At 41.5% G+C, this 26,124-nt stretch overlaps 1 protein-coding gene across 2 annotated transcripts in view; it reads left to right on the plus strand.

Moving 5' to 3' along the window:
- LOC119652984 overlaps positions 1–25,118 on the plus strand; it is a 49,042-nt gene extending 23,924 nt beyond the window's left edge. Inside the window, exons 1-4 of one of the 2 annotated variants that reach the window (XM_038057405.1) lie at positions 2,139–2,512; positions 15,483–15,590; positions 24,660–24,826; positions 24,889–25,118. In XM_038057405.1, the coding sequence (XP_037913333.1) occupies positions 2,365–2,512; positions 15,483–15,590; positions 24,660–24,826; positions 24,889–24,978 (513 nt within the window). In that variant the 5' untranslated portion in view covers positions 2,139–2,364 and the 3' untranslated portion in view covers positions 24,979–25,118. Of the gene's footprint in view, positions 1–2,138; positions 2,513–15,482; positions 15,591–24,659; positions 24,827–24,888 lie in introns of those variants that run through there. The other variant, XM_038057406.1, reaches the window with a different exon arrangement.
- The last annotated feature ends 1,006 nt before the right edge of the window (positions 25,119–26,124 follow it).

The raw sequence follows: 26,124 nt of genomic DNA on the forward strand, positions 1-26,124 counted from the left end.
GACAGCCTTGTGCTGTAACCACTCAGCTATTCAGACACTTATGGGAGTCGGCAATTAAGATAGCCTGGCGGTTTTTTGAGACTAACATACAAGAGTGGGGTCAATCATTTTTGTTGTCTTGAGGTTAATCCGCATGCCAGAGTTTCATCCTCCGCTTTCCGAACGAAAAACAGATGGTTTATGGACAAACTGTACACTTGTCTTGTAGAAATGTAAGGCAGTATATTTGTTCCATTGGTCTTGAAAGTGGGCACTTGAAATGTGATAGTTTTAAGTATGTAAACGGCATGATCCTTTTTAAAACCCGTTCCGGGATCGTCGGTAGTCAGGACATTCCTTGCTTAACCACTCTGCATCTGTTTAGATGGTACAGAATACCAGAGAAAGCATTTTTTGATGGATGGTTACTGTATAAGAATTTTCAGGGTTAGTTGCAAACCCTTCCCTCGTTGAGGAAAGAACAGTAATGTCTGATCCAAACAGTCCTGCTGCCGTAATATCCTTAATATTTTATGATATACACGTGCCTATCTACCCACGTTGCCGGAGTCACCCTTGTGTGGTCAATCTAGTCTGAGACTCCCTATCTGAGGACCAGTTGGTACTTTTTGGTTCGTTTTTAGGCGCGGGAGACTCATCTTTCTTCTTCTCCATATGCAATTTTCCATTACCAGCAATCAACACGTGGACTATAGAGTCAAAGCCCTTACTGGCAGACCCTATCTCAGCTAGAGCTAGGGCAGCTTTTAGTGATGTCGAATTGGTGGATCTATTTGCAACACCGGGTTATCGGGAGTTCCTTACTAAGGCAGGCCTAGCCCGGATACCGGTTGTTGCGCCGTTGATGATGATGATGACGATAACTGTAATTCTCGCCGTTAAGATTAGTTGGTTCTGCTTACTATCGTACTCTGATGTATCAGTGTCATTGTATAAACCCATCTTTAATGGATTTGACTTCTTTACCTTTATCGACCCGCCTTCGGCTCCCACCAAGTTGACGAGTTGCAGTCACCAAGGGGCTGCTGTTGCTTTTATTTACCCTTCTTCGCAGATGCCTTGGAACAACCTGAGGGTTGTGGTTTTTTTGGTATCTGTTTTTGAAAGGAGGCGATTTACCTGAATATATTATAGCTGTCGGAGGTACGTACTTATCCATCGGTAAGACTTTCATTTCAGTAGATGTTGCTGAATGGAGCCTCGTGTTAGCTATGCTAACTATAGAGACCTCTTTCGAGTCTGTTGAGGACTAGATCGCAATCCTCTGAGCAGGTTTGGTTCTCTAAGAAGGGCGTGGAGAATCTGATTGAAGAAAAGTAAGTCGATTTCGGAAGAGTCCCTGATACCTGTCCTGTCATCACCCAGCACTTGGCACAGTAATCACATCTTGGTTTAGAGTTTCATTAACATCTATAATAGTTTCAGGTTTCCCCATTAGTTTTCCTATGAGATATCCGGTTTGCAGTCCTTTCTGTTGTACTTTTTGTAGAGCTTTCTTCAAGGGCGTGTATGTGCCCTCACAGTGATTACTTTTCCGATCTATCACGGTACAAAACTAATAATGATTATTCGTTTCAATAATAATCCCTTCCTGAAGCTAAAGTTCCGATTGATGAGTTCATTCTTACTAATTTTAGTGGATTACGTCCAAAGTGAGGATAATCGTACTAGCTTATCTAGTGAACGGCCCCACCTAATAAATCAGCAAAAAATCACCACGGAACTATAAAGATAGACATCAAACTTTATAGGTACCCAGCCAGAAGACTTCATGTACTTGAAAGAAGCTATCTTATCACCAATCGCATCAAGCAACGTGTAACCACGGGTGCAGCAGTAGCTCCAAAGGAAAAACAAAGGTTTTCGGTAAAGGAAAGTACTCAGACCCACTTGAGAACATTAATAACAACAGAGCAATTACTACTCAATTAAATTGCCAATATTTGATTTGCAGCGAAGAACGCCACATGGTTGATTTCGGTTCCCGATAAATTTGTACGAAACTAATTAATTCAAGTATTTATTTGAGTTGTTTCTGATAATTGATAAGTGCAATCATGGGAATTGGCTACTGATAAATTCCATTTTCTTTCTTCTCGATTATTTTCTTCAAAGTTAATTATTTAATATGGCCAACCACTGAACTGAGCATCAGTTCAACGTGAACGTGAGAATCGTTGCAAACTTTTTAATATTGTTCACCGGAACTACGTACATTTTGAAGTTACCTTGATTTATTGGTTAAAGATATTCTGTGATCTGAACTTGAACTTTGTTTGGAGTCTTTCAATAGATTTTAAATCTGAACTGAAATAATTCCGCGCTTGAGAATTTATCAGTGGTTCTATGTAAAAACTGGATGTGATGCTGCGAATAGTTGTCTTGAAAATAACTTTCTATTTTCTCTGCTATGTTTTAACCCTTTGTTGCGCTGCTCCACCTGACGTGGCCAAGGAGCCGTCGGAAATTAATGCAAATCTGGATGCTAGAATGGTGTTATTTCAAGATTGTGGTAACGTGAATTAAAAAATTGTTTTGTGTTGTTTTTCGAGTAGAATTTTTAAAACCCACTAATGTTAATTTACTATTTGTATAAGAGCTTATTAGTCTATGTTATGTCATGTTATGTTAGTTTCGTGACCGGAGGGAATACAGAATGTGAACTAGAATAGAACTAGAAATAGTAGTTTGCATTTTTAATGAAAGTTTCGGGTAGTGAGGTATAAGTTACAAGACGCAATGGAAAGCACTTTCCTATCTAATGCAGAATATGTGGTTGGTGACGCTCCTAAAGTGACTATAAAATGGCTAGTGTACTGTATTTTTAAGAACATTCATTGATTTTATGAAACTATCTGTGGTTCACCAAACGTCTGGAAGTGCTAAGTTGGTCATCCCTTTCGGCCTATTCTTGAAATCAAATCCTCTTCAAATTCAAATGAGCTATATAAAGCAATTGAAGAATTTTCCGGTTTTAGCTCTCGTATTGAAGTATGCCCGAAATACTGTATCATATCATATCTGTAGTAATTGAGTAAAAATATGTAGCCAAAAAACAAATATTTTCCCATTGATCTGCATTTAAAAATTGCTCAACAAACACACTTCATACTCAGCTTTGATTGATGAAAGTCGTCAGCTTTTTAATTGACATGACCACTGAGCTCACCTACAATGACGATAGAAGAAGTTTTTCTCGGCTTCGAGTCGTTTTGTCTGTGCCAGATAGGCACACGCAATGAGTGCGTGGGCTACCTCAGTAAAGGAGCTGTTTTTACTCCATTCATATTTTTGTCGCAACTTTGAATATCAGTCAATCGAATTTTCCGCAGGATTCTTGTCAGTTCCTCCGTAATACTCTTGAAGGTGTGTGTGTGTGTGTGTGTATGGTGGGGGAGAAGCTACAGCTTCTGAGCACTCAGGCCATGTTGGCCCATTATACTCGCCTCCCAGTCTAACGGAATATTCCGGATTCGTTAACGTATCGCAGGATTTCCATTAGTGGATGTGATGCTACCCGTCGCAATTGGAGAACATCGGCACCAAAGATCTGATGCCTGATGCGTCCATAGGCGGGGCATTCACATAGGAAATGCTCCGTGGGTTCCGCTTCCTCATTGCAGGAGGTAATTCCTATTCTGAACATATGCCCAGCTAGTGAATTATAGCCTGTCAGAATGCCCACAATACACCTGCAAGTCCTCCTGCTTTTCCACAGGATAAACTTTGCGGTACGTATGTTCGGTTCTGGCAGGAAAAGTTTGGTGTGTCGAGCAGCATTTAGGTTCTGCCACCTGTCGTTATGGGAAGCTTGTTTCCAGTTTTTGAAAACAGACTTAGCCAATGCTACTGATACTCCAATTGCTGGCTCCGGTCCCGGCATAGGGAAGATTGACCCCTCTTTCGCTAAAGCGTCCGAGCTTTCATTTCCCTCTATGCCACAGTGACCAGGTACCCAGAGTAGCTCCACCGTATTGAATCTAGACATAGAGTTCAAACGGTTTCCTGAACGATTTTCGAGGTGATCAAAGGACTGCTCAATGCCCTCAATGCAGCTTGACTGTCACTGCAGATTGCGATGCGCCTGCCCTTCAACCGCTCGTCAATCAACCAGTTTGCCACCCTTAGGATTGCATAAACTTCGGCTTGAAAAACCGTTGCATATTGTCCCAAAGGAAAAGCCCACTTCTCGTTTTGATTCGAGAGGTAGACTCCGGCTCCAGAACCCTCTTCTACTCGTGAAGGTACTAATATTTATTGTGCAAACAGTTATTCATGGGAGACCTGAACTAGTATGCTTCCATTCAGACGTCGTTCATGCGATAATGAACCTGGCATGATATCTCATAATACTCCTACTCTAAACCTATGTCCAGCTGGTGAATTATGGGTAGTTAAATACCCACAACGTCACGCCGAGACTTCATTTTCCTCTACGCCAAAGCGATCATGTACCTAGTATAACTCCATCGTATTGAATTTGGATATAGAGTTCAAACAGTTTCCGTATTTCTAAACGATTTTTAAGGTGATCAAAGGGCTGTTTAAACGCTTGGTTATTGCTGTAGATCACAATGTGCCTGGCTTTCAATTCTTCATCAATCGTCCTGGTTGTTCCTTGTAGGATCGCATGTACTTCAGATTGAACCATTGTCCCATAGAACAATCCACTCCTCATTTTTATCTGAGCGGTAGACCCCTGCGCCATAACTTTGTTCTGTTTTTGAACCGCCGGTGTAGGTGACCTCTGTATAACCTGTCATGTATTTTTCTGATCTTCCTGATCTCTTCCCCGTAGGCTTGAATGGTTTCATCTAATCCTGTTCTTTGCAGTGAGGCTAGGTTACAGTGGACACACTCACCTCACCTTAACCTACCACATTATGAATTGATAGGCGAACATCAGCCTAATAATAACAACGAATGTCCGCATTACCATATGAGGCCTGGGGCCCTATCTCAGAGCAATGGTCTGCCCGCATAGCGTATGCGCTCTGAGAACTCATTTCATCTTTGCTATTGTGACTTTATTTGGATTTAATAAAACTCCATGCTTGAGATACCAATATTGAATCAAATCAACCGCGTATCTTACATTTCTACATACCATTCCCGTTAAACATATGATTCACACAACCGAGAAATGATCAGCATAGTTCACACAAGGAGTGATAGTAACCTCTTTCGGGGGCCGACTTTTTTGTTTCTGTTGTCAAACCGCAATCAACACGGTAAGTGCTACCTTAGTATAGCATAGATCCACTAAACTAAAGTATTATCAAAACCATCCTCCTTGGCCGCATCACAAAGTTTTTGGAATGGTGCACTGTTAAAGTCCCCTACAGTGTCTCCGAATACTCAGATCGCGTAACTGCTTTTCAGAGCAGCATCCTCTATCTTAGATAAAGGATGAAGAACTGACTCACAGAACTTTCCACGCTAGTAAACATGTTCGTTTATTAAAATCCGTTCAATATCTGCCTGTCTGTCCCCTCATATGGAGTTACGCCGCGGGGCTGAATCATATATATGTATATCCTGCATTCGTGTTCCTTTCTCGTTGATTCTTTCGGCCAACTTCTTTCTGCTTAAGTTTCTTATAGATGACTGCTATCACGTTTTCGGCTTCAGTTCAGATAGCCTTCGGCTTCAATAAATAGTGCATGACATTTTCGGCTCTTGATTGCTTCTCATTTGTAGCTTCCAAATCTTCTGAGCTGCGAATCTCGAGTAATAAAATAAGTGTTCTGCGTCGTCTGCAATATTCGGGCAATATGGCGAACCGTCATGCCTAAATCGATAGGGATACGCTCAAGAACTGGGTAAGGTTGAAACTAATTTCGTTGTGGGGTCGCCTAATCCATTTCCGAATATTCCACACGGCTCTATGGGTTCAGTAGCCTTTTTCTGACTCATCCCACTTCTCCAGTCATTCCACGATAGTTTCAGTTCGTGTAAACTACCACCGACGCACAGAAGATCCTCCGGGGAGATACGTTCGATCGCTTCTCTTGCCAGAATATCAATTGAGATCATTCCTGCCACCACGCAGGCTGCTTCATCGGATATAGTTCTGTAAGCACAACACGTCCAGAGTATACTTATGCGATATGCAGCTCTAATCTTTCTCATATTCGTTGTATTTTCCAGTGCATCTGCTCACACTGAAACTGCTTATATTAGGGTCGAACTGATCACCCCCGAAATAAGGAGTCAATGGCTCGGACTTGAGCCACTTATATTTGGTAGCATTCTTGCAATCAGTGCTCTGGTGTTATATGGCTTGGTTGCTGCACACTCCGGATGTGATTTGAAGTTTAGCCTCTGGTCAATCATTACGCCTAAGTACTTGAGTGCAGGCTGGGAATATATTTTTTGTGTTCCAACTTCCATCTTCATAGATGTCCACTTTCTCCGCTTGGTAATAGGATGGTTTTGTATAGCGAATCCCCTTTCATGGCTACTGAATGAAGCTAGAGGGCATAGTTTTGCAATAAAATATGGCCTACGCGCTAAGCGCGAACTGACGCACTTGATGTACTTAGGTCATATCAAGTTGTATGCTGGTACCGATGACCACCTTAGAAGTTTGTTGAGACTAGTAGATTTGTTCAGCCTTGATATTCGGATGGAATTTGGATTAGACAAGTGTCAAACTGGTGACCCCCATATCCAAGCTATGACCGAGACAAACTTCTACAAATACCTCGGAATTCTGCAAGGAACCCATGTTCGAGTTGGTGATCTGAAGAATGCTCTGCAGTCCGAATTCCTACGATGTGTAAAGGTGGAACTGAAATCGCACTTCTCGGGTAAGAATAAGATAAGCGCATTGAATATATTCGCTATACCTTCACTGCCTATATATTCGGAATATTGCCATGGACGAAAGCCGATCTGGAAAGCAGTGGCGGATGCAGACTACAATGTCCAAATTCCGAATGCATCATCCAAACTCTGCGCCTTTCCGCCAAAGTTACTACGGCCTTGATAAACATATTCTCCTTTTCTTCATTTTTTCTACACTTTTCTTCAGCTCCGGTAAAGTCTCATACTTGCGTCCTCCAGTATAAATGTGATTAAATAAATTCACTTATAGATTTTTTATTGAGTTTAGAGCAAGTCTTACAGCCTGTTATTCCAGCATTGCGACAAAAAATTTTTAATTTGGTTCGAAACGGAGATCGCTACGTTGTCCTCTTGGAATGGCCTGTTTAAAGCCGATAGACCATCACTAAACTTAAAAGCACGTTCCCTAACCATCATAGTTAGTGCCTAATTTGTGCCTTACAAAACAAATTAAAGCCCTTCCACAATATCCAAAAAGAATTCATACAATGGCGTCATAAATAATAATCCCCCATTAAAGTTTCCAGGGGATCCTGATTCACATTCTCGGCGAACCTTCCTCCTCCTTCAACTTTTTTAAACCATCAGAACTAACCAAATTAAACTTGTTTTAATCAGTAAAGATGACAGATAGCCACTCGGTATTCCAAAATTCTTATTTTTGGGCGAGGCTCAATCTGGCCAATTTTTGAGAGAATAAAAGGTTTGTCTCTGGCGACCTTTTTGATATTTAATGATTTGCTCTTTGCTTGAAATCTGGTGAACACGTCTTATTATCACAGATTTAGATATGTGGCACTGGCGAACCATTAATTAGCTAATTTTTTTGTTTACTCTATTTTTTTTGCTGGTCTTTTCTCCCTTTCATCGCATTTAGAGGGTCAGCCTCTCACTTTGATGTATAGTCAACCAATAGAAAAGCTGGACAATTACTGCAACACACTTTGAAGCCAAATATTTCGAACCTATAACCTATTGGAGAAAATAAATAATTCTTTTATATTTGTTAAATAATTTCATTTTAAAGAGAAAAGGACCGATAAAGCAAAAAAATGAGCGTTTTGCGAAGCCAAAAAAAAACTAGGACACTTCAAATTTAATACAAAGAGAACAAATCTATGGTAACAATTGAGTAAATTATTTTTTAGTGTGGTCACCATTAGATTTTCAAATTGCGAGAGGTCTTCTTTTCATTAATCCTATAAGTTTTGCGGTAACTTCTGCAGGAATAAATTTCCAGATATCCTTTAGGTGATTCTTCAAGTCCTATTCGACGTATGACCGCAAGAGTTTATCAGATTTAAATTCGGGTTCCGAGGTGGCTAAGCAAGAGTCTTTTTGACATTAAAGGGGACCCATTCCTTGACTACCCTGACTGTGAGTTTTGCATCATTGTAATGATCTAACATTATATCAGATAGGAAGCCCAATATGGTAACTATAGCTGGTATGTACTTCTTTAGTATGTCAACTTAACCTATTTTTGTTACGTTTTCTTGAATTATACGTCCTGGACGCCATAGCACCTGAGATCACCCCCACATCGCAGTGTTTAACTGTTGGCTCGATATTACGATCTCCAAAGCAGTGACCACCCTTCTCCACACCAGTTGCAAGCCCTCGGGATCAAAAATGTTGAATTTAGATTGGTCACAAAAAAAAAATAATGGTTTCCCAAAGCTCTTCTGTCTTATTAACAAACTCTCGAGCGTATTCAACTTGTTTTTTCAATATTTCTTTGGGAAAGCAATGGCTTCTTCTTGGGAGTATAGTATACTTCTTAATCCCTCTCTGTAAAGAAAATTGCGAACGGTGTTAGCACGATCTGTTACTATACCTTTGTGCCAAAATTTCTTGCAGTAGATACAGCAGTTGGCTTACAGTTGTTCCTTATGTTTCGCAAAACCTGTCGTTTTCTTTGCTCCGACAAGATTTTAACGGTTCAACCACCACCTGTTTTGGGAGAAACAGTGCCACTTTCGCCAACATTTTTTATTGCCTAATGAACAGTAAACTTTGGATTGGTTGTTTTTGAGCTATTTTTTCAATGCTTTTATATTATTTAATGGTCAGCACATTAGAGTCGCAGGGCAGCTGCTCATTGTTCATTACCGGCCCTTTAATCGTATACGTCAGGGAGTTCAGAAGTTCTAAATACAACAGGAAACATCCTTTTGAACACAACAATTGCGTTACGTGTCGCGATACAAAATAATAACTTGAAGTGTCCAAGTTTTTTTTTGGATGCGATAAGCGGTCATCTTTTTATTTTTCTATAATATTTCTGTCTAACATAGAATTAATAAAATAATAATTACCACAGAAAATACCCATAAAGAGTTATTGTTTTTTTCTTCATAACTCATTTAAGAATATCATATGGTTTTCGAGATATTTGACTTCAAAGTGTACTACAGTAACTGTCAAACTTTTTAATTGGTTCACTGTATATTGATATTCAGTGTTTTGGGTTGCGGTAAATTTATACGGAAAAGACAGCTATGAACTACTGTAACTTTATCAGTAATAGTACGATTTTGATAAAACTTGGGGATATCGTGCTTCATATCATAGTCTATATTACTGCATTTTTTGTAACCCTAGGATAAACTTCAGGGGGGGGGGTCTAGTCAATTATCCCACAAAACATAGTCTTTTTCTTCAGCCTTTGTCCCGTTCACAGGCGGGGTCGGCTCGATCCCACAAAACATAGTAATATACTATTACTAACTTAATTTGAGCAGATATCGATATGGAGAGTATTTCGATTCCAAGACACCGTATAGAGGCAGCACCATGATTTTTTTTTTCAGATTTTTGGGTTGAATAGTTTCTGAGAATGGGTCCTTTAAAGAAATTGTAACTTTCGATCCCCGGACTCCCCGCCTTTCCAACAAATGTCAAAACTAACACCAGCTTTGAAAAGCTATATTTGGTGAAACAAGCCGGGAAACCGGAAGCTGAACGCTTCAGGTACGAAAGGTTTTGTGTATTTCTTAGTACGTAGCACGTAATATATCCATATATTATGTGAGAGTATCCACTTTCGGGGGATATTGACATTCATAGCCTTCAATTTTCAAAGAAGCAACAGCTTTGACGTATTATAACTTTGTTAGTAATAGTGCGATTTAAGCCAAACTTGGTAAAATCACGCTCTACATTATAGCCTACATCACTGTGCTGTAAGGGGGGTTTCCAGCCAATTATAATAAAATATATTAATATACTATTATTAACTTTATTTGAAGAGATATCGGTATGGAAGGTATTTCGGAGTCCAGGCATAATATAGTGGCAGCCTCCTGATTTTTTTCTTCAGGTTTTCCGGTTTGATAGTTGCTGAGAATGACCTCCTTAAAGAAATGATCACTTTCAACCCCCCGCACTCCCCACGTTTCCAATAAATGTCAAAACTAACACCGGCCTCGAAAAGTACTAACCGAAACCTTTAATTTGATACCTCACATGACTATATTTGATTAAAAACTCCGCCATGCTATTAACATAGTATGCTGGTGCCAAGCCCAGGTAAAGTAGGAGGGTTTGAGGCAACGTACTCTGTACTATCCTCAGTAAAACAAAAATAAAATGCTGAAATCAGGGAAAGAGATAAATAGAGTATAGTTGGAGTTATTCTACTATGCTAAATCCTACCTGATCTCTCTTGGTGACAGGCCCCGCGACAGGTCGACCAAGAAAATGCATACAATGTCGTCACAAACATGATGATCGGATTGAGTCACAAGCCTCGGAGAAATGCTAGGGCGTCCACCTCAGTCGACGCGGCAGGATGGGCCCCGGTACTGTCGAGAAATGGGCAAGGGTTCTTGACGCATGGACGGCATCAGGACGGAAGCAACGAACGCACACAACGAACAAAACAAATACGTGTCTGCACGCTAAATGTTGGTACCCTAACTGGAAAGACCGAGGAACTCGCAAGAGCCCTTCGGAAAAGGCGCATTGATATCTGCGCTTTGCAAGAAACCCGATGGTCTGGTGCCAAAAGCTGCGACATTTAACGCGAACGCGGTAAAAATGGCTACAAACTTCTCTATTTTGGTAACCCACATACTTATTATGGTGTTGGCATTGCCATCTCAGAGGATTTCGGTGATGCCATTAAAGAAGTCGAACGATTTGATGATCGGCTGATGAAGCTCACCATTATATCAGCTGATCGCACTATTCACTTCTTCACCGCGTATGCACCACAGACAGGTCGACCTGATGCCGAGAAAGATGCCTTCTGGCAACTTCTCGATGAAAAGACTTGTCACGTGGCTGCTGACGATTACATAATTATTGCCGGCGACCTTAATGGTCATGTGGGTGAAAAGGCAGACGGTAACAGGTGCCTTGGGGGAAAGGGGTTCGGAGCGCGCAATGAAGGTGGCGAGCGTATAATCAATTTTGCGGACACCCATGACCTTGTACTTATGAATACATGGTTCATCAAACGATTGTCTCATCTTCCCACATTTTATAGTGGGAACAATAAAACGCAAATTGACTATATTCTCATAAGACGCCAAAATTTTACCACTGTCACTGATTGCAAAGTCGTTCCCTATGAGACCATCGCACCTCAACATCGGCCGTTGATTGCTGTCCTGCGAATTAAGCCACCGATAAAACAGCGTGAGGAACGCACTGGCCCGCCGCGCATTAAATGGTGGCGATTTGGTGAGAAGAAAGAAGAAACGGTCTCACTCATACGATTGTCGACCATTACGAATGTGGAAGAATCATGGAACCAAATGAAAGACACGATCCACAAAGCGGCCTCTGCAACCCTCGGGGTCACCAAGCCGGGTAAGCGGTACATCAACCGAGATACATGACTTTGGAATGATGATGTTGAAATGAAGGTCCGTGAAAAGAAACGCCTCTACCACAAATTTCTCGACGATAAAACGCCTGCTAATTGGCAAATTTATAAGAATGCAAACCGGGAAGCAAAGAAAGCAGTCACTGTCACCTGAGCGAACCATTCCAAAAATCTTTACGATAAACTGGACACTCGGGATGGCGAGAGAGATCTGTATCGACTTGCTAAAAGGTAAGGTAAGGTAATGAACGCACACAGGATATCGAACACTGTTGTGTTAATGACAAGAACGGTATTTTGCTTACCAATCGTCGGGCCGCAACGGATAGATGGCGAGAATACTTCCGAGTAGATTTCAACTGAAGAATTTGCTCATCCTCAACTTCCAACTAACGCAACTGAAGTCGAGGAGGCAATAAAATAAATGAAATGGGGGAATGCAACAGGACCTGACGACATCGCATCTGAGCTCTTGAAAGCGAAGAGCTGGGACCCAACACTATGGCTCAGTGAATTCTTTAACCGGATTATTCAGGAAGGAAGAACACCATTTGACTGGCAAGAAAGTATCACAGTTCCAATATGGAAAAAGAAAGACGAATACCATGAAGATTTTTGAAAGCATTCTTGACAACCATATTCGCGAAATCGTTGAAATAACCTTGAATCAAGCCGGATTTGTCAAGAACTGCGGAACTACTGACGCAATACACGCTGCGTGGTTACTCATGGAGAAACACCGTGAGAAGCATCGTCCTCTTTACATTGCCTTTCTGGATCTAGAGAAAGCATTTGACCGTGTACCACACGAACTCATCTGGTATGCTTTGCGACAACACTTAGTGCCAGAAGAACTCGTGCGCTGGGTTCAATTGCTCTACCACGATCCGAAAAGTAAAGTTCGATGTATGGCGGGTGTATCAAAACCGCTTCGTGTCTCTGTTGGTGTTCATCAAGGAAGCGCTCTCTCACCACTCCTCTTTGTTCTTGTTATGGACACCGTCACACGGGATATCCAACGCCCAGTGCCATACACACTGCTTTATGCAGATGATGTTTTCCTAGCATCTGATAGCAAAAACGATCTCGAGCAACTTGTTCAAAAATGGAATGATCGCCTCATGCAACACGGTCTCAAATTGAATTCAAACAAAACTGAATTTTTGACCACCGACCCCCATGAAACAGGCACAATCAATGTCAGCGGCAGTGATCTGCCCAGAATTGAGCGATTTAAATACCTCGGGTCAACGTTATCAGGCAATGGAGAACTGCGTTATGAAATTGCTTCACGCATTAACGCAACCTGGATGAAGTGGCGTTCCACAACTGGTGTTCTTTGTGATCGACGTATCAACGAACGTCTTAAATCTAAAATTTACCGCAATGTCGTCCGTCCAGTCGCTCTCTATGGTTCTGAGTGTTAGCCGACTATAAAATACAATGAACGGCGTCTTGCGGTAATGGAGACGAAGATGCTACGTTGGACTAGTGGCGTCACACGTTTAGATCACATCCGAAATGAGGATATCCGCGATCGTTATGGGGTTGCACCGATAGTGGAAAAGTTGCGAGAGAGACGTTTTCGATGGTATAGTCACGCAATTCGTGCAAACGAGAATTCACTTGCCAAGATTGGTCTGAACATCGAAGTCGATGGTAAACGACCAAAAGGCAGACCTAAACAACGGTGGCTTGATACGCTAGACGGGGATTTGAAAGCCTCGAGATTGCACCCAAATCAGTCATTCGATAGAGCCAAATGGCGAAGCCGATCACGACTTGCCGACCCCGCTTGTGAACGAGACAAAGGCTGAAGAAAAAAGAAACTATATTTGATGAAAAAAATTTACACCCCCCTTTTGCCCCGTTTGTATATATGGGAACCCCCCCTCTCTTAAATTCAACTTAAAAGGATGTAACTCACTGTATGCGTGAGCGTTCACAGTTCCCACCTTTCTACCAAATTTGGTGTCAATCGCTATAACCGCCTCCGAGAAAAATGCGTGGACGGACAGACAGACAGACAGTAAACCAATTTTAATAAGGTTTTGTGTTTACGCAAAACCTTAAAAAGGAGGACCCCCTTAAACTCAACGTAGGTAGGTCGTTCACAGTTCAAACCTTCTCACAAAATTTCGTGTCAATCAGTATAGCCGTTTCTGTGGCAAACAGACAGACAGACATTGAACCGATTTAAATAAGATTTTGTTTTTCAAACTATCATTATTATTTCCTTAGTGACATGCCTCTTTCTCGATTCATTAGGCGGTAATATTTCCTGCCATAAATCTCTTGGTGTTTTAAACAATTTCGGTGTGCAATGCATGTCAGTAGCTTTTTTACAACAATCTTAGATGTGCTGATAGCACACAATACTCCCAAATCTACGTGCTACAATACTTCATTCTACATTTGGATTCTGAGAATTAATGCCTGTAAAAAGATTGCCCGATATTAAACTCGAACAAAGTCTGCAGTACAAAGTGATCACCGAGCTGCGTTTTCTAGATTTTATCTTTGGATGATTCGAAGCTTCCATTACTTGGCAAAATATTCCTCACACTCATTTGTCACCAACAATGGTGCAGTTCAAAAATCACCATTGCTACTACCACTTAGGAAAATTGACTGACTGAACTTTACGACCAACACCAAAGTTCCATCGATGCAATTCGCTAACTTGTTATCCCTGAATCTTGATAATGCTTTAATTGCTCCCGATTTTCATGAAACATGTAAATAACAAGATCATAAAATACTCGCGAGTAGGGTAACGTCTTGCTAGAAATATTTTTATTGCGCTCAATAAATATAATCAGAAAATCGGCCTTCATTGCTGGTTTCAGTTGAAAACTGAAAAACAGTAGCATCCGCTAATCGTGGGCAGTATAAGATTAGATTTGTCTATATGGTATCCATAATCGGTTATAAAAACCGATTTACTTAACAATGATTCCAGTGACTAAAAACAGTTGCTTCAGGGTGAAGTAACATTTCAACAATGTAATTATTTAAGTCAATTTTCAAGTACGAATAATGCCACAAACGGATGTAGATATGACGAGATCCTATTGGAGTGAAGTCATCGGAGCCCTCAAGCTGGAAATTTCGACATGCGCCGGACAGTCTAGCTGTCGAGCGGCCTTTCTCTAGTGCGTTTGAGAGGTGTTCTGGCCAAATTAGTTGAGAACATCTTAATGGACAGCAGAGTTCCGCTCCCGTAAGCCAATGTTGTCATCACCCCCGGTAAATCCAGGATCAACAACTACCAGAATACACGGCCCAACCGATTCCACTTTTTCTTTCCATTTACCACAAAAACCATAGCTTCATTGACTAATGGAATAATTGATCGTAAATACCTACTTGAAACCTTGAGTGCATTACTCTGGTGGTTAATTTTTTTGGATCCATACTGGCTTATGGGTTCATACGTGGGAGCAGAGCACGTAACTTGTGTGAATGATTTGCGTAAGGTTCTTTGCGTTTAGAAACTTTGTAAATATGAACGTGATGACTCTCAACATTGTATTCCTGTTGTGAATGGCGTTATGCAAAAGATCTGCCAAGTCATCCTGAGGTGGTAATCATTTTAAAAGCTCTCTCTAAATAGAAAACAAATAGATCCATGTCTAATTTTAGATGATACCGTTATACCATGCTATATCCATAGATTAGAAATTTATTTCTTTTGATAAATTCTCAATAATTTGTTTATTCGTGAATTGCTCAAATAGATACACATCCATATCATACAAAGCTTGTACTCTACAATTTCTCTGCTTTTATCTTTCAGGATCGATTTACGATATTCTAGAACTCAGTATCACGGGTTGTGTCCAGACGCCATGCAAATTGCAACTAGGTGCGCTTGTAGCAGTCAACGCGGAATTCAATGACTATGGTAATTACCTTCTCACATATCCATTTCCCAAGTTTCTTTTATCGAACAGTTAAACAACTAAATTGCTAATTACTTCCAGTGCTCACTTTGTTTTTAATTTGCTGAGAATCTTTAGGATTTGCTATCTAACAGTTGTACATATCTATCAACCGCAACTTTCTACCTTCTCCAAACGCTGACTATCTTTCAACACTGTGGTCCACTTGCCGGAAGAGTCAATGCTCCACATCAAAACACGTACGCCCAGAATTTTAGATCCGCTCGGTGAAACATAAATACAACTAACGAGCAATTGATAACCACAACCGCGATTTGGAGAACGTAAACCCAAACCAAAAATGAAAATCATCAAAACCATATTCGCATTTCTCATGCACGTTGAGGAGTTCATTGATGTGAATTTTTCACTTTCGGGCCGGTACCAGTGGGAAATTTATTGTGATTTTAACGGAGGTTGATTTTTACTTTACATCTTAGTACGATTTTTGTCAAACTTTCCAATTCCTAGAGAAACCGTGTAGCATAAGGCTAGATGACTTCTATGAAAACTTGTGCATGTTAGGTTGGTTTTTCTATTCAATGGATTCATAAGTTCGAACATCACCACCACCGAACCCCACGAACGATGGTCCAAGCCTCACGGAAACGGAGGAGGGGGGGGGGCAATATAATCTGAACGAATGAAATGCATCCAGAGGTTTTAAGAGTTGGTGGACGGAAAATCGAAAGGAGAGCAACAGAATTTTTAAACTTAATACATCAAATAAGTTTGAGATAATGACTTCAGTGTGGGTTAGGAAAGTTATAGCCAGGGCTATAGAGAGAAAATCCCTCTCCCAAAAAGAAAATTGTGCGGACCTTTCTATTGTGAGCCCAGTTTCAGCTATTACATTGTGTGTCTGTATTCCGCACTTCTGAGAAAATTTTGGGCCTGAAGAGAATCACTTCCTTCCCATCCGCAGGCTCAACATATAACCACACCAAATAGCTTATCAACTAGGCAACATATTCAACAGATATTTTGTAATGAGTATACTACAGGAGCTGCTTAAAATGATGTTCCTACATATTCTCCCAATTCTTCTCTCAATTGCAAATAATTTTTTTTTTATATATATTGTGGCCATTTACTCCTTTATGGGGTGTAGCAAGTGAACCACATTTACGCGCTATCGTTCACGCTTATGTGAAATATGCTTCAGCTCCCTTCACGATTTTCTGAGATGCCTGCACTCTTTCTCTCCTGTTCTGCACCAAATGCTCTTTAGGCAACCCACCCGCTTTCAAATCACAACGCATGTTTGAGATAAAATGTCATCTTCCATTGAACTCCTCCACGTCGTCCGGATAAGGCAACATAAGAAATAATATCGACGATAGGATGGCGGACTCTGCTTTAGATCTCAGATTCCTCGAAAATTTTAGCTTCACAGAGCACGTAATATTTTGCGCCATCATATGTCGCTTTGATAATAGCTATTATTTCCTGTTTCCTACTTGGAGCACCCCGGATACACTCCATGTTCACGTTACGAAAGTTTTCTCGAAATCGTTGAAGAGCAAATGCTGCGAAGATCTAAATTCCGCGCACTGTTCCAAAATGATCCGTAGGATGTTGATGTGGCCAATGCAGGAGAATTCGGAGTGGAAACCAGCCTGTTCTCTGCCGATCAAGCTCTCGATATGTTCTTTGATGCGTTCCAAGATTACTTTAGATATTATATATACGCAGATACTCCTCCAATTGTCACACTCAAAACGTATGCCCTTTTTAGGATTTTGTTTGCAAAACCAAACCTTATTAAAATCGGTTCAATGTTTGCCTGTCTTTATTAAATGGATGCAGGTAAAAATCTTACAAGGACACTGTTGCGCCAGGTTGCAGCAGGAATTCTCAACCATTCCTTCCCCGCGGAACCGCCGCAAAGTATTACTTCGCGGGAAGGTCTGTGCTTTAAGCGACCAAACCTTCGGTTCTTCACGTCCTCCTTGCGCGGTCCGCTTTTCCAACTTCCTCCAGTATACTTCTGATTGCGGAATTCATCGTACACCAATTTTCCTCCGACTTCAGCGTGCCTTACTTCCAGGATACCCATCGGGATCACTCCCGCAATAACACATGTTGCCTCGACTGATGTTCTTCTGAAAGCGATGCACAACCTTAGTGCCACTAAGCGGTAAGTTGTACTTACTCTTCTCCGTGTTCTCCTCCCAAACTGGTACTGCATATAATAGTGTGGAGCGAACCACAAGTAATCTGCTACTGTATCTTGGACCTCCAATGTTAGCCATCATCCGCGCTAATGATACGTTGGTCTTTGCCGCTTTCTCACAGCTTAGGCCAGGTGTCCCTTAAAATTGATTTTAGCGTCAATCATCACCCTCAAGTATTTGATAGCTGGCTTCGAAATGCTGATGTGACCACCAACACGAATATTAACCGTATTCCTCTTCCTGGTAATCAAGACCGCCTCCGTCTTTTATTCCCTAAGGTCAAGCTGAAGCATCTCCAGCTGCGCTTTTATGGCGCTAATGGTTTTGTTAGCGTACACTTCACAGCTTCAGGCTGTTTCGCGACGACAACTACGGCTAGATCATCTGCGAAACTGATTATCGTGGTCTTCTTTGGCATGAGAAGGACAAAGTATAATACATCACATTCCACAGAAGAGGACCCAACACTGAGAACTGTGGTACTCCTGCGGTGACGGTGTACTGCTTAGATCCCTCATCGATACCAAAGTCTCCTCTCTGAAAGGTAATTTTCGAGGAGCTTAGTCAAATAACTAGGGATACCCGTTCTAGTCAGTGAACTTTTTATTCACTCCCAGCTGGTGGAATTGAACGATTTTTTTTACGTCCAACGTCACAACATTTATTGGACGACATCGCGTCTCGCGTCAGCTTCAAAACAATGTCTACGGTGACGATCATTGAGTGGGCTTGCCAAAATCCCAATGGTCGCTCCAGGATGGACCATCATCCTTATATTCAATGATAGGGAGCAGTCTCTTGTAGATGGCTCTTTCGAGCATTTTTCCTACCGTGTCGATGAGGCAAACCGCTTATTCGGCTTCGGAGCAAAACTAGTTTTTGCCTCTTCGACCGGTCGGGGAAAGCTCCTTTTACCATACATGTTTCAAATACGCTGATAAACCAGTCGGGTCTGGTCTTAAAAGCAAGTTTAGGAGCTCTATTGGTAACAGCATCTAGATCGGGAACTTTGTTACCACCAATTTTACGGCAAATTTGCGCAACTTCCTCCTCAGGTACCGCAGGTATGGTGTAGACGTCTAACGCCCCTAACCTTTTCTGAAGCGGCACCACCGAGATTGTAGCCTCCTAATAGCACCTCTATGAATGCATCCTTTTTAAACCTTTTCACGGGCTAGCCCCGGTATCCAGTTCCGCGGGAACGTACATCGCCCATATTTGATCTGAAGGAAAATTGCCTGGTGGTCACTATGAGTATAATGCTCACTGACAAACCATGCCATTCTCTCGCCAATGTGCTACTCACATATGTCAGATCGACTATTGAGCCCGACTCTGTCCCACGAAAAGTGGAAACATTTCCTGTATTTGCAAGCACCAAGTCGAGCTCTGCGAAAGCCGCGAACAGGATATAGTCCCTGGTGTTCCTAGTTCTACTGCCCCAATCCACGGACCACGCGCTGAAATCATCCGCTATGATCCCGGGATTTCGACTTCTTGCATCCGAGACTAGCATGCTTAGCATTCTTGCGAGTTCTGCCATCGTCGCGCTTGGTGAAGCCCAGCAACTATATATGTAGATACCACCTATTTTTGCCCTGACGAATCCTACTTCCGAAAACTCCATCACTTCTTGAATAGCGCTTATATTCCCGTCTTGGTAGTTACATCTGTAGTCCAGGCACCGCCGTTATTATTGCGATAAAGCTTGCTGAGTATTGCAGCTTCGATTCTCTTCTCATAGATGGTCTACCGAGAAGGTCTTACGCTGCCTCGCAGTGGTTGAGGTTGAATTGTATTCATCTCATTTCTTTACTGCATACAGATTTTGGTCATTTTGGTTACCTTTTCCTTTGCCGGAGAGAATGAATTCTGAATGAATTATGAATTCGGACAACTCTATTATTTTTCCTCCGAGTAGGGTAAACAATGATTCGTTCGTATTTTGACACTGCTCCTTTGCTTGGTTTTTCCACTGGGCACTTCCATATTTATTAGCCTTCTCGGAGCTTCCCTGATTTCCTTCCATCATCAACGTTGATTTCAGAACAGATCGCAAGATCGTCGGGCTTCTCCTAAATATATCCAACATCCTGCGGCATGTCCCGACCAGGTGTAGTCACTCTTGTAGTTTGTGGGGCACCTTTCCGTGTTTTTTAAACACGCGTTCTCGAGAATAAAGTACTCCTTTTAAATGTCTCTTTCTCCAGGCTACTTATAGCCTGTTTGTCTGTTTGTCACGCGCACTTTTCTCAACAACGGCTGTACCGATTGACACGAACTCTGGAGAGAAGGTGGGAACTGTGAGCGCCCAGATATGCAGTGATTAAGATCTTTCTACGTTGAGATTAAGATGTAGTTTGATACAAATTATAATAGTATAACAATAGAATACAGAATTACAGTAGCTCAAATTTGACTTTACGATGTGCATTTATTGCAACTAAATATCAATATCACAGTAAAGTGACTTGACTTGAATACTCACTTTAGTGAGTAGTCTGACATGTTAAATGCATAAACATAACGGGCTAAGTATAAATGGGATAGTTCTGAATTCAAATATACTCACAGAAGGAACAAGCAAAACCTTTCATACCTGGAGCGTCGAACTTCCGGTTTCTCGACTTTTTTGGAATCTTAAAAATCATCTCCTTCTTTGACGCTCTGGGAAATGTCTCGGATTCCCAGAACTTCCGTATGATTGCAAGCAGCATATCTGCAGTAAATGCAGGTACTGGGATAAATAACTCTGCCAGAAGACCGTGAAGCCCAACGCGTTTACTCCATTTGAGTACATTGATGGCCGAAATGACTTGGAGGAACAACCGCATGTTACAGAGACGAGCCATTTCTTACACACGAGTAGGAACTTCACAAGATGTGAAACGGTTAAGAACTGCGATGATGTGTTTTTCCCACATCTTCAGTTGGTCGACATCGCGGATGAAAAGTCGACCGTTGAGTCCTTCACAGGACCATCAATAGATTTGCCACGCATGCAAGCTCTTTCATGATGCGGTATATACTTCTGAAATCTTCCGCTTCCCTGGCCAGCGCAACAACAAATTTCTTTTTGTCACAATGCATACTAAGCTGAAGTCCCAGGGATTTTACTTGATATCGGCGTTCGAGCGCGTCACACCCACCATCACTCGCAGCGGCCAGCTCTTTGTGTTTATCCATCCTCCTCCACGATTCCACAGTCAACCACATCTTGTGATGCACCTTCGGGACACGGCCAACGATCTGCGTAGCACCTGATGAGAGAGCTTTTTTTATCGCAGCCCAATGCTCATCAATATTCTCAGGCGAGCTACTCAGTGTATCTGCGGTCCGATTAGCGAGATAGCTCTTCCACTGTCGAGTGAAAGCCGGATCATCAGCGGTAGATGTTGAGCTTGGAGGGTTGCAGCTCTCGAACCTTGTGAGAAGTGGTGGACGTAAAACACAAGAGAACATAAGGGAACATCAGATGGCGATCCCTTTCAAGGACAGAAGACAGAGGACACTTTGTTTTTTGTGAGGCTGCATCATGGTAAAATTTCAGACGAATTTTAGGTCTAAAGTGGAGTCCGTCAAGGTTGCATCTTGCGACCAATATTATTTCTTCTTGTTATCAGTAGCGTTTTTCATGCCGCCTTCAATGGACTATGATATCCTTCTTCAAACACCTTGACTACACTGATGACATCTGCTTGATGTTTCACCAGGTCATATACCTTGGCTATATCGTATAGAAAGTGACCCCCACTGTCACTTAAAAACTCCAAGCCTTTATAAACACTTTTCTGCGACGAATCATTGGAGTATCCTGACCTGATATTACTTTAAGCAAAGAACTTATTCGGTGCACAGGTCTATCATCTGTGAACGTCGTGTCCTCGGCATTGACTTCGTTTTCTGGTCTGCAGCTATTCCTTTGGGCATTTCTTTAGGTTATATGCAATGCAATGCATATATGTGGTGTACGGTGAGATTAGCGCATATGGTTATCATTTACCCCTGAATGGAGCATAACGTGTAGACCGCACCTACGTTTCATCATTGGCTGAAATATGTTTCAGCGCTTTCCAGGAATTTTTGAGAAGCCTGCCCTTTTCTTCATCTTAGGGTAGCGAACTCCATTTGGTGGCATATCCAGTACTAAAGCTGCTGCCCTTTCTTAATGTGTGACCCATTCACTGGTTTTTCTGTCCTCTGAACAACTAGAATTGTCTCAATTTGATAGTGTTGAGATTTCTGCGTTTCCTGAGGTTGGATATAGAGCTGCTAATGCATTCAATGACATCAAGTTCTGTGCCGATAGGAGTAATACTTTCTAGATATAAAAGTTAATCAATGCTTTCAATGCGGTCAGACTAAGAACCAAGTTAGTGTTCCTGAATGAACCGTTACAACATTTGCGACTAATTGGACATTTGTTCATAATGCGGTATACATTACCCTGACCAGGGCAATAATAAATTTCCTTCTATGACGTGCATAATGATTTTCCCAAGTTTTGTTACTGTATCAGATTTCCACTTCCTCGACACCGCAGTCAGCCAGATCTTGTGACACCCTTTCAGAACTTGGCCGGCGACCTAAGTAGCGCCCAAAGTATGGATTCAAAATATTAGGAAGGTAATTCTAGTTGCTGTTGGTGTTGGATTTCTAGGGGTCGAAACTCTCCAACCCAGAGAGAAGTAGCGAACGAACACAGAATTCAAGGCAACCGACCATCAGATAATAACTAACTCCTTTCGAAAGAAATCGGCTTACAGGTGATGAGAGCGCCTTACGGTAGCTAACACTTTATTCACGCTTACTTCTGTCAGGCTTTACGGAGTAAAATAGTACAGTTCCACAATAGAGGAAGGGGGGGGGGGATGCCCTCCAAAATTTCATCTGCTAACAGCACTTTACCCCAGTATGTCCGGTTTGCAAAGTTGAATATCCCGCTCAAATTCTAGAGAGCTCGATATCGTTGTCGTGTCATCTCTTTACAAGTGCCCGCTTCCTCTAACAGTTCCGTTTGCTTTTCTATAAGGATACTTTGAAGATCTGGTTATTCTTCCTCCAGCTTCCGGTGTTCCGGCTTCTTACCTCTGCCCTTTTACAAACAGCAGACGATTTCAACGTCGCTATTTCCTGGATGCATCAATAGTTTTTTACAATATGTTCGCCTTCGATTCACCTTTATCAATGGCTCTTGTATCCGATTGTTATTTTCTGCTATGGGGCTTTAACCTCCGCTTGCTCTCCTAAATTTCATCTGATTACAAAAACTATCTCCTGACTTTCCGCTGAATCTATTCAGTTTGAGGACCAGATCCTGGCTATATTTTTCCCTAGCGAATATTACCAAGCAAGGTATTAAATGCAAGACGTAGGTTGCTGCAGGTTACAGGTTTTAGTCTTGATATCAGTTACAAAGTGGGATAAGACAGATTATGCCTTTATACGATTCTGTCGGAATCACATACTCCGTCTATATTTGCTGAATAGGTATACCGATGGTTTTTTCTACGAAAATTCTGTTGGCCTTCAATAGCTTTCTGAGTATTACATCGATTCCCAGCGTTTTTTGGGTTTCAAGCCTTTTGTCGTTGGATCAATCTTTGGTAGATACGGTGGGTCGACTCCAGCATCAGGATTCTCTGGGACTGCCAACTCACCTGTTGGTATTTTATCAAAGGAATTGAGGTGTCGACATCCTGAGTACGATACCCACTTTTGCTTCACCTTTTCCGTTGTCGAGCATCAGTTTTCCAATCCATTGAGGTGAGTGAGGGACTGAAGTATTGAAAGGAAACCTTCCCTCCTCCCATATTTCCGCGAATGGCAAACAGTAACGGTACACTTCGGAGGAGGTTTTTTATTTCCGGGCGGACCTTCATGGTCATTTGCACTATTTTTTTTATGCTTTGGGATAGCTCTTCCCTTTCAGTCGCCTCCGTCTACAAAGAGGATGGCCTTGGCGATCGACCAAGCGTTACGACGGGTATTCATTTCTCCTCTAGAATACAAACATACGCTTGCGCGACTGGTTTACTCTGAAGTCTATTGGATTAGTTTTCGTGCAGTATCGATATGTGACAGCTATACATGGCTTTCACTTTATAGTGATTCGGGTTCCAGTACATTGCCTGATACGTATATCAAGGATGCTGGATGTGCGTCTGAATAAGGACGTGGTCGATCTGGTAGTAAGTTCGGCCATGTGGAGATGCCCTGGTTCTTTGGGGTGTATGTCTATGTGGGAAATATGTGGAAAAGTCTACAAGGCATTTTCCATTGTTATTATTGATCTCATGAAGGCTGTGTCCTTCTGTTGTTCTTCGTGCCGATCCTCATTTCCAATTTGGACATACAAATTCCCAACCAATATTTTAACGTCGGTTTGAGGTAGTAAATCGTAGTAGGTTTCGAGATGACTGTAGAAGCCATCTTCAGTTAGTTGGTCCTTTTCTTTACGTAGGAACATACACGTTAAGAAATGAGTGCTTAATAAATTGGTTTCCTGAATTGCTACAATTTTTAGTCAGTGTCATTGCACGATCTGTTGAAGAAGAATGTTGTGTGCTCAAGATCCGTACAATGGATCGGGCTAATCCAGTAGCTGCTTGTGTGGTCATTTCCTCTGAACCAATCCATTTCGGGTCCTCGGTTTTCCTGCAATTAGGGTAATATTAAGAAGGGTTACTGACCTTTCGCTAGTAGGCAAGAAAATAGTACTGTCTTTAACGCTGTCTGGTAGGCAACACGGCGAGGTGACAGATCGGTTTTATCTGGCACACACCGATCTTATCCAATTAAACTTCGTTACCTAACTTTAAAATGCAAGTACATTACCAATTCTTCTCTTTTCAGGTGAGGATGTTCATGTTTTGAAACACGACGCCTATTGGGTGCTAAATGCTGTTAATACAAAGGCATCTGTAACCCCGCAAGCATGCGATGGCAAATCTTGCCCATTCCGCGGCGATGAAGGCTTGGCGTTCACTGCGAACCTCTATATCAACATGACTTTACCAGCTGTAAGTAGAGAGTGCCTTTTTCCTGTGAAATCCTTACTAATCACAAACTTTATCATCCACAGCTCCGTGGGACACTTTTCTGGGAAGTCTACAACGAATCCGAGGAACGCGTCATGTGCTACAAAGTACCTATTTCGTTGATGGTTCCATAAATGCAAGCCTGATCGACAATGGTACTCCCAAAGGACATTTTCTATGGCTACGGATGTATTGTACACTGCATTCATAACATGATTTATATTGACTATATACTGGTATTAGGGAATATATATCATACACATATAATACGCAACACGAAATATTTTAAATAGAGCGCATTGCGAAGCTCGTTCATCCATTCTGTCATGAGTTGTATTGACGAATTCTCAACATGTTACTGATCTCTTCATATGAAAAGCAAAACAGTATTTTAATTTCCTTTGTGATATTACATTGTATAAGCATATTTATTATTATTTATTCTAGTGAGAGATTAAAAGCAGAGAAAATTCTAATTTTTGAAACAAAAAAAATTTTAGTGAAATGTTCAGAAAGATGTTTGGCATTTTCGTTATTTTTCAAATGGTCAGAATTTCTATGTTTTCATTTGATTAGGTCTGCTTTCTTCTCTTTAAGGACCTTCGCGCCAGTTTAAAACCACTGCAATTTTATAAATTGGGAATTACGGGAAGAACCTCTAGACACAGATATTTTAGAACCTTCACATATCGAAAGTTACAGGATCCTTTTAAATATTTCCTTTCTATTTATGTATGGTATATTCTATTAGTAAAACCCCACGGTATAGCCTATAGTTCTGTGTCGATTTCCTTTACTCCTGAATAAATCTACAACACGGTAGCTAAACCTTGAGCGAAATACCATGAAGCTTTTCAGTAAAAAGTTATTTGGGGCAACTCAATGAATGTATCTTTTCGGAAGCTACTTGAACTGGTCGACCAGATATTATACTGTCTATTCGAGAATTGAGAATCACCAACGTCATCATAGACAGTTTTACCATATCTGAACGGTACAATAGCGGCATCTAGAAATCCAATAACAAATGTACAGAGAGATACCACTGCTTTGTTTGATCTACAAAGTATTCACCAAAACCCTGGAGAACAGGCTGAAATTCTAAGCAGAAAAAGTCATCGGGGACTACCAGGGTAGCTTCCTTTTCACAAAAAAAACTCCCGAGGAGTATTGGGAGTTCAATGTTGACCCTTACAAAAGATTCGTCGACTTCGTATGACAGTATCGATCACAATGTCTGGGACGAAGTCATAATCCAGTTTGGCATTCCATCAAAACTG

The sequence above is a fragment of the Hermetia illucens genome, chromosome 3 (genome assembly GCF_905115235.1).
Source record: "Hermetia illucens chromosome 3, iHerIll2.2.curated.20191125, whole genome shotgun sequence".
Lineage (NCBI taxonomy): Eukaryota > Metazoa > Arthropoda > Insecta > Diptera > Stratiomyidae > Hermetia > Hermetia illucens.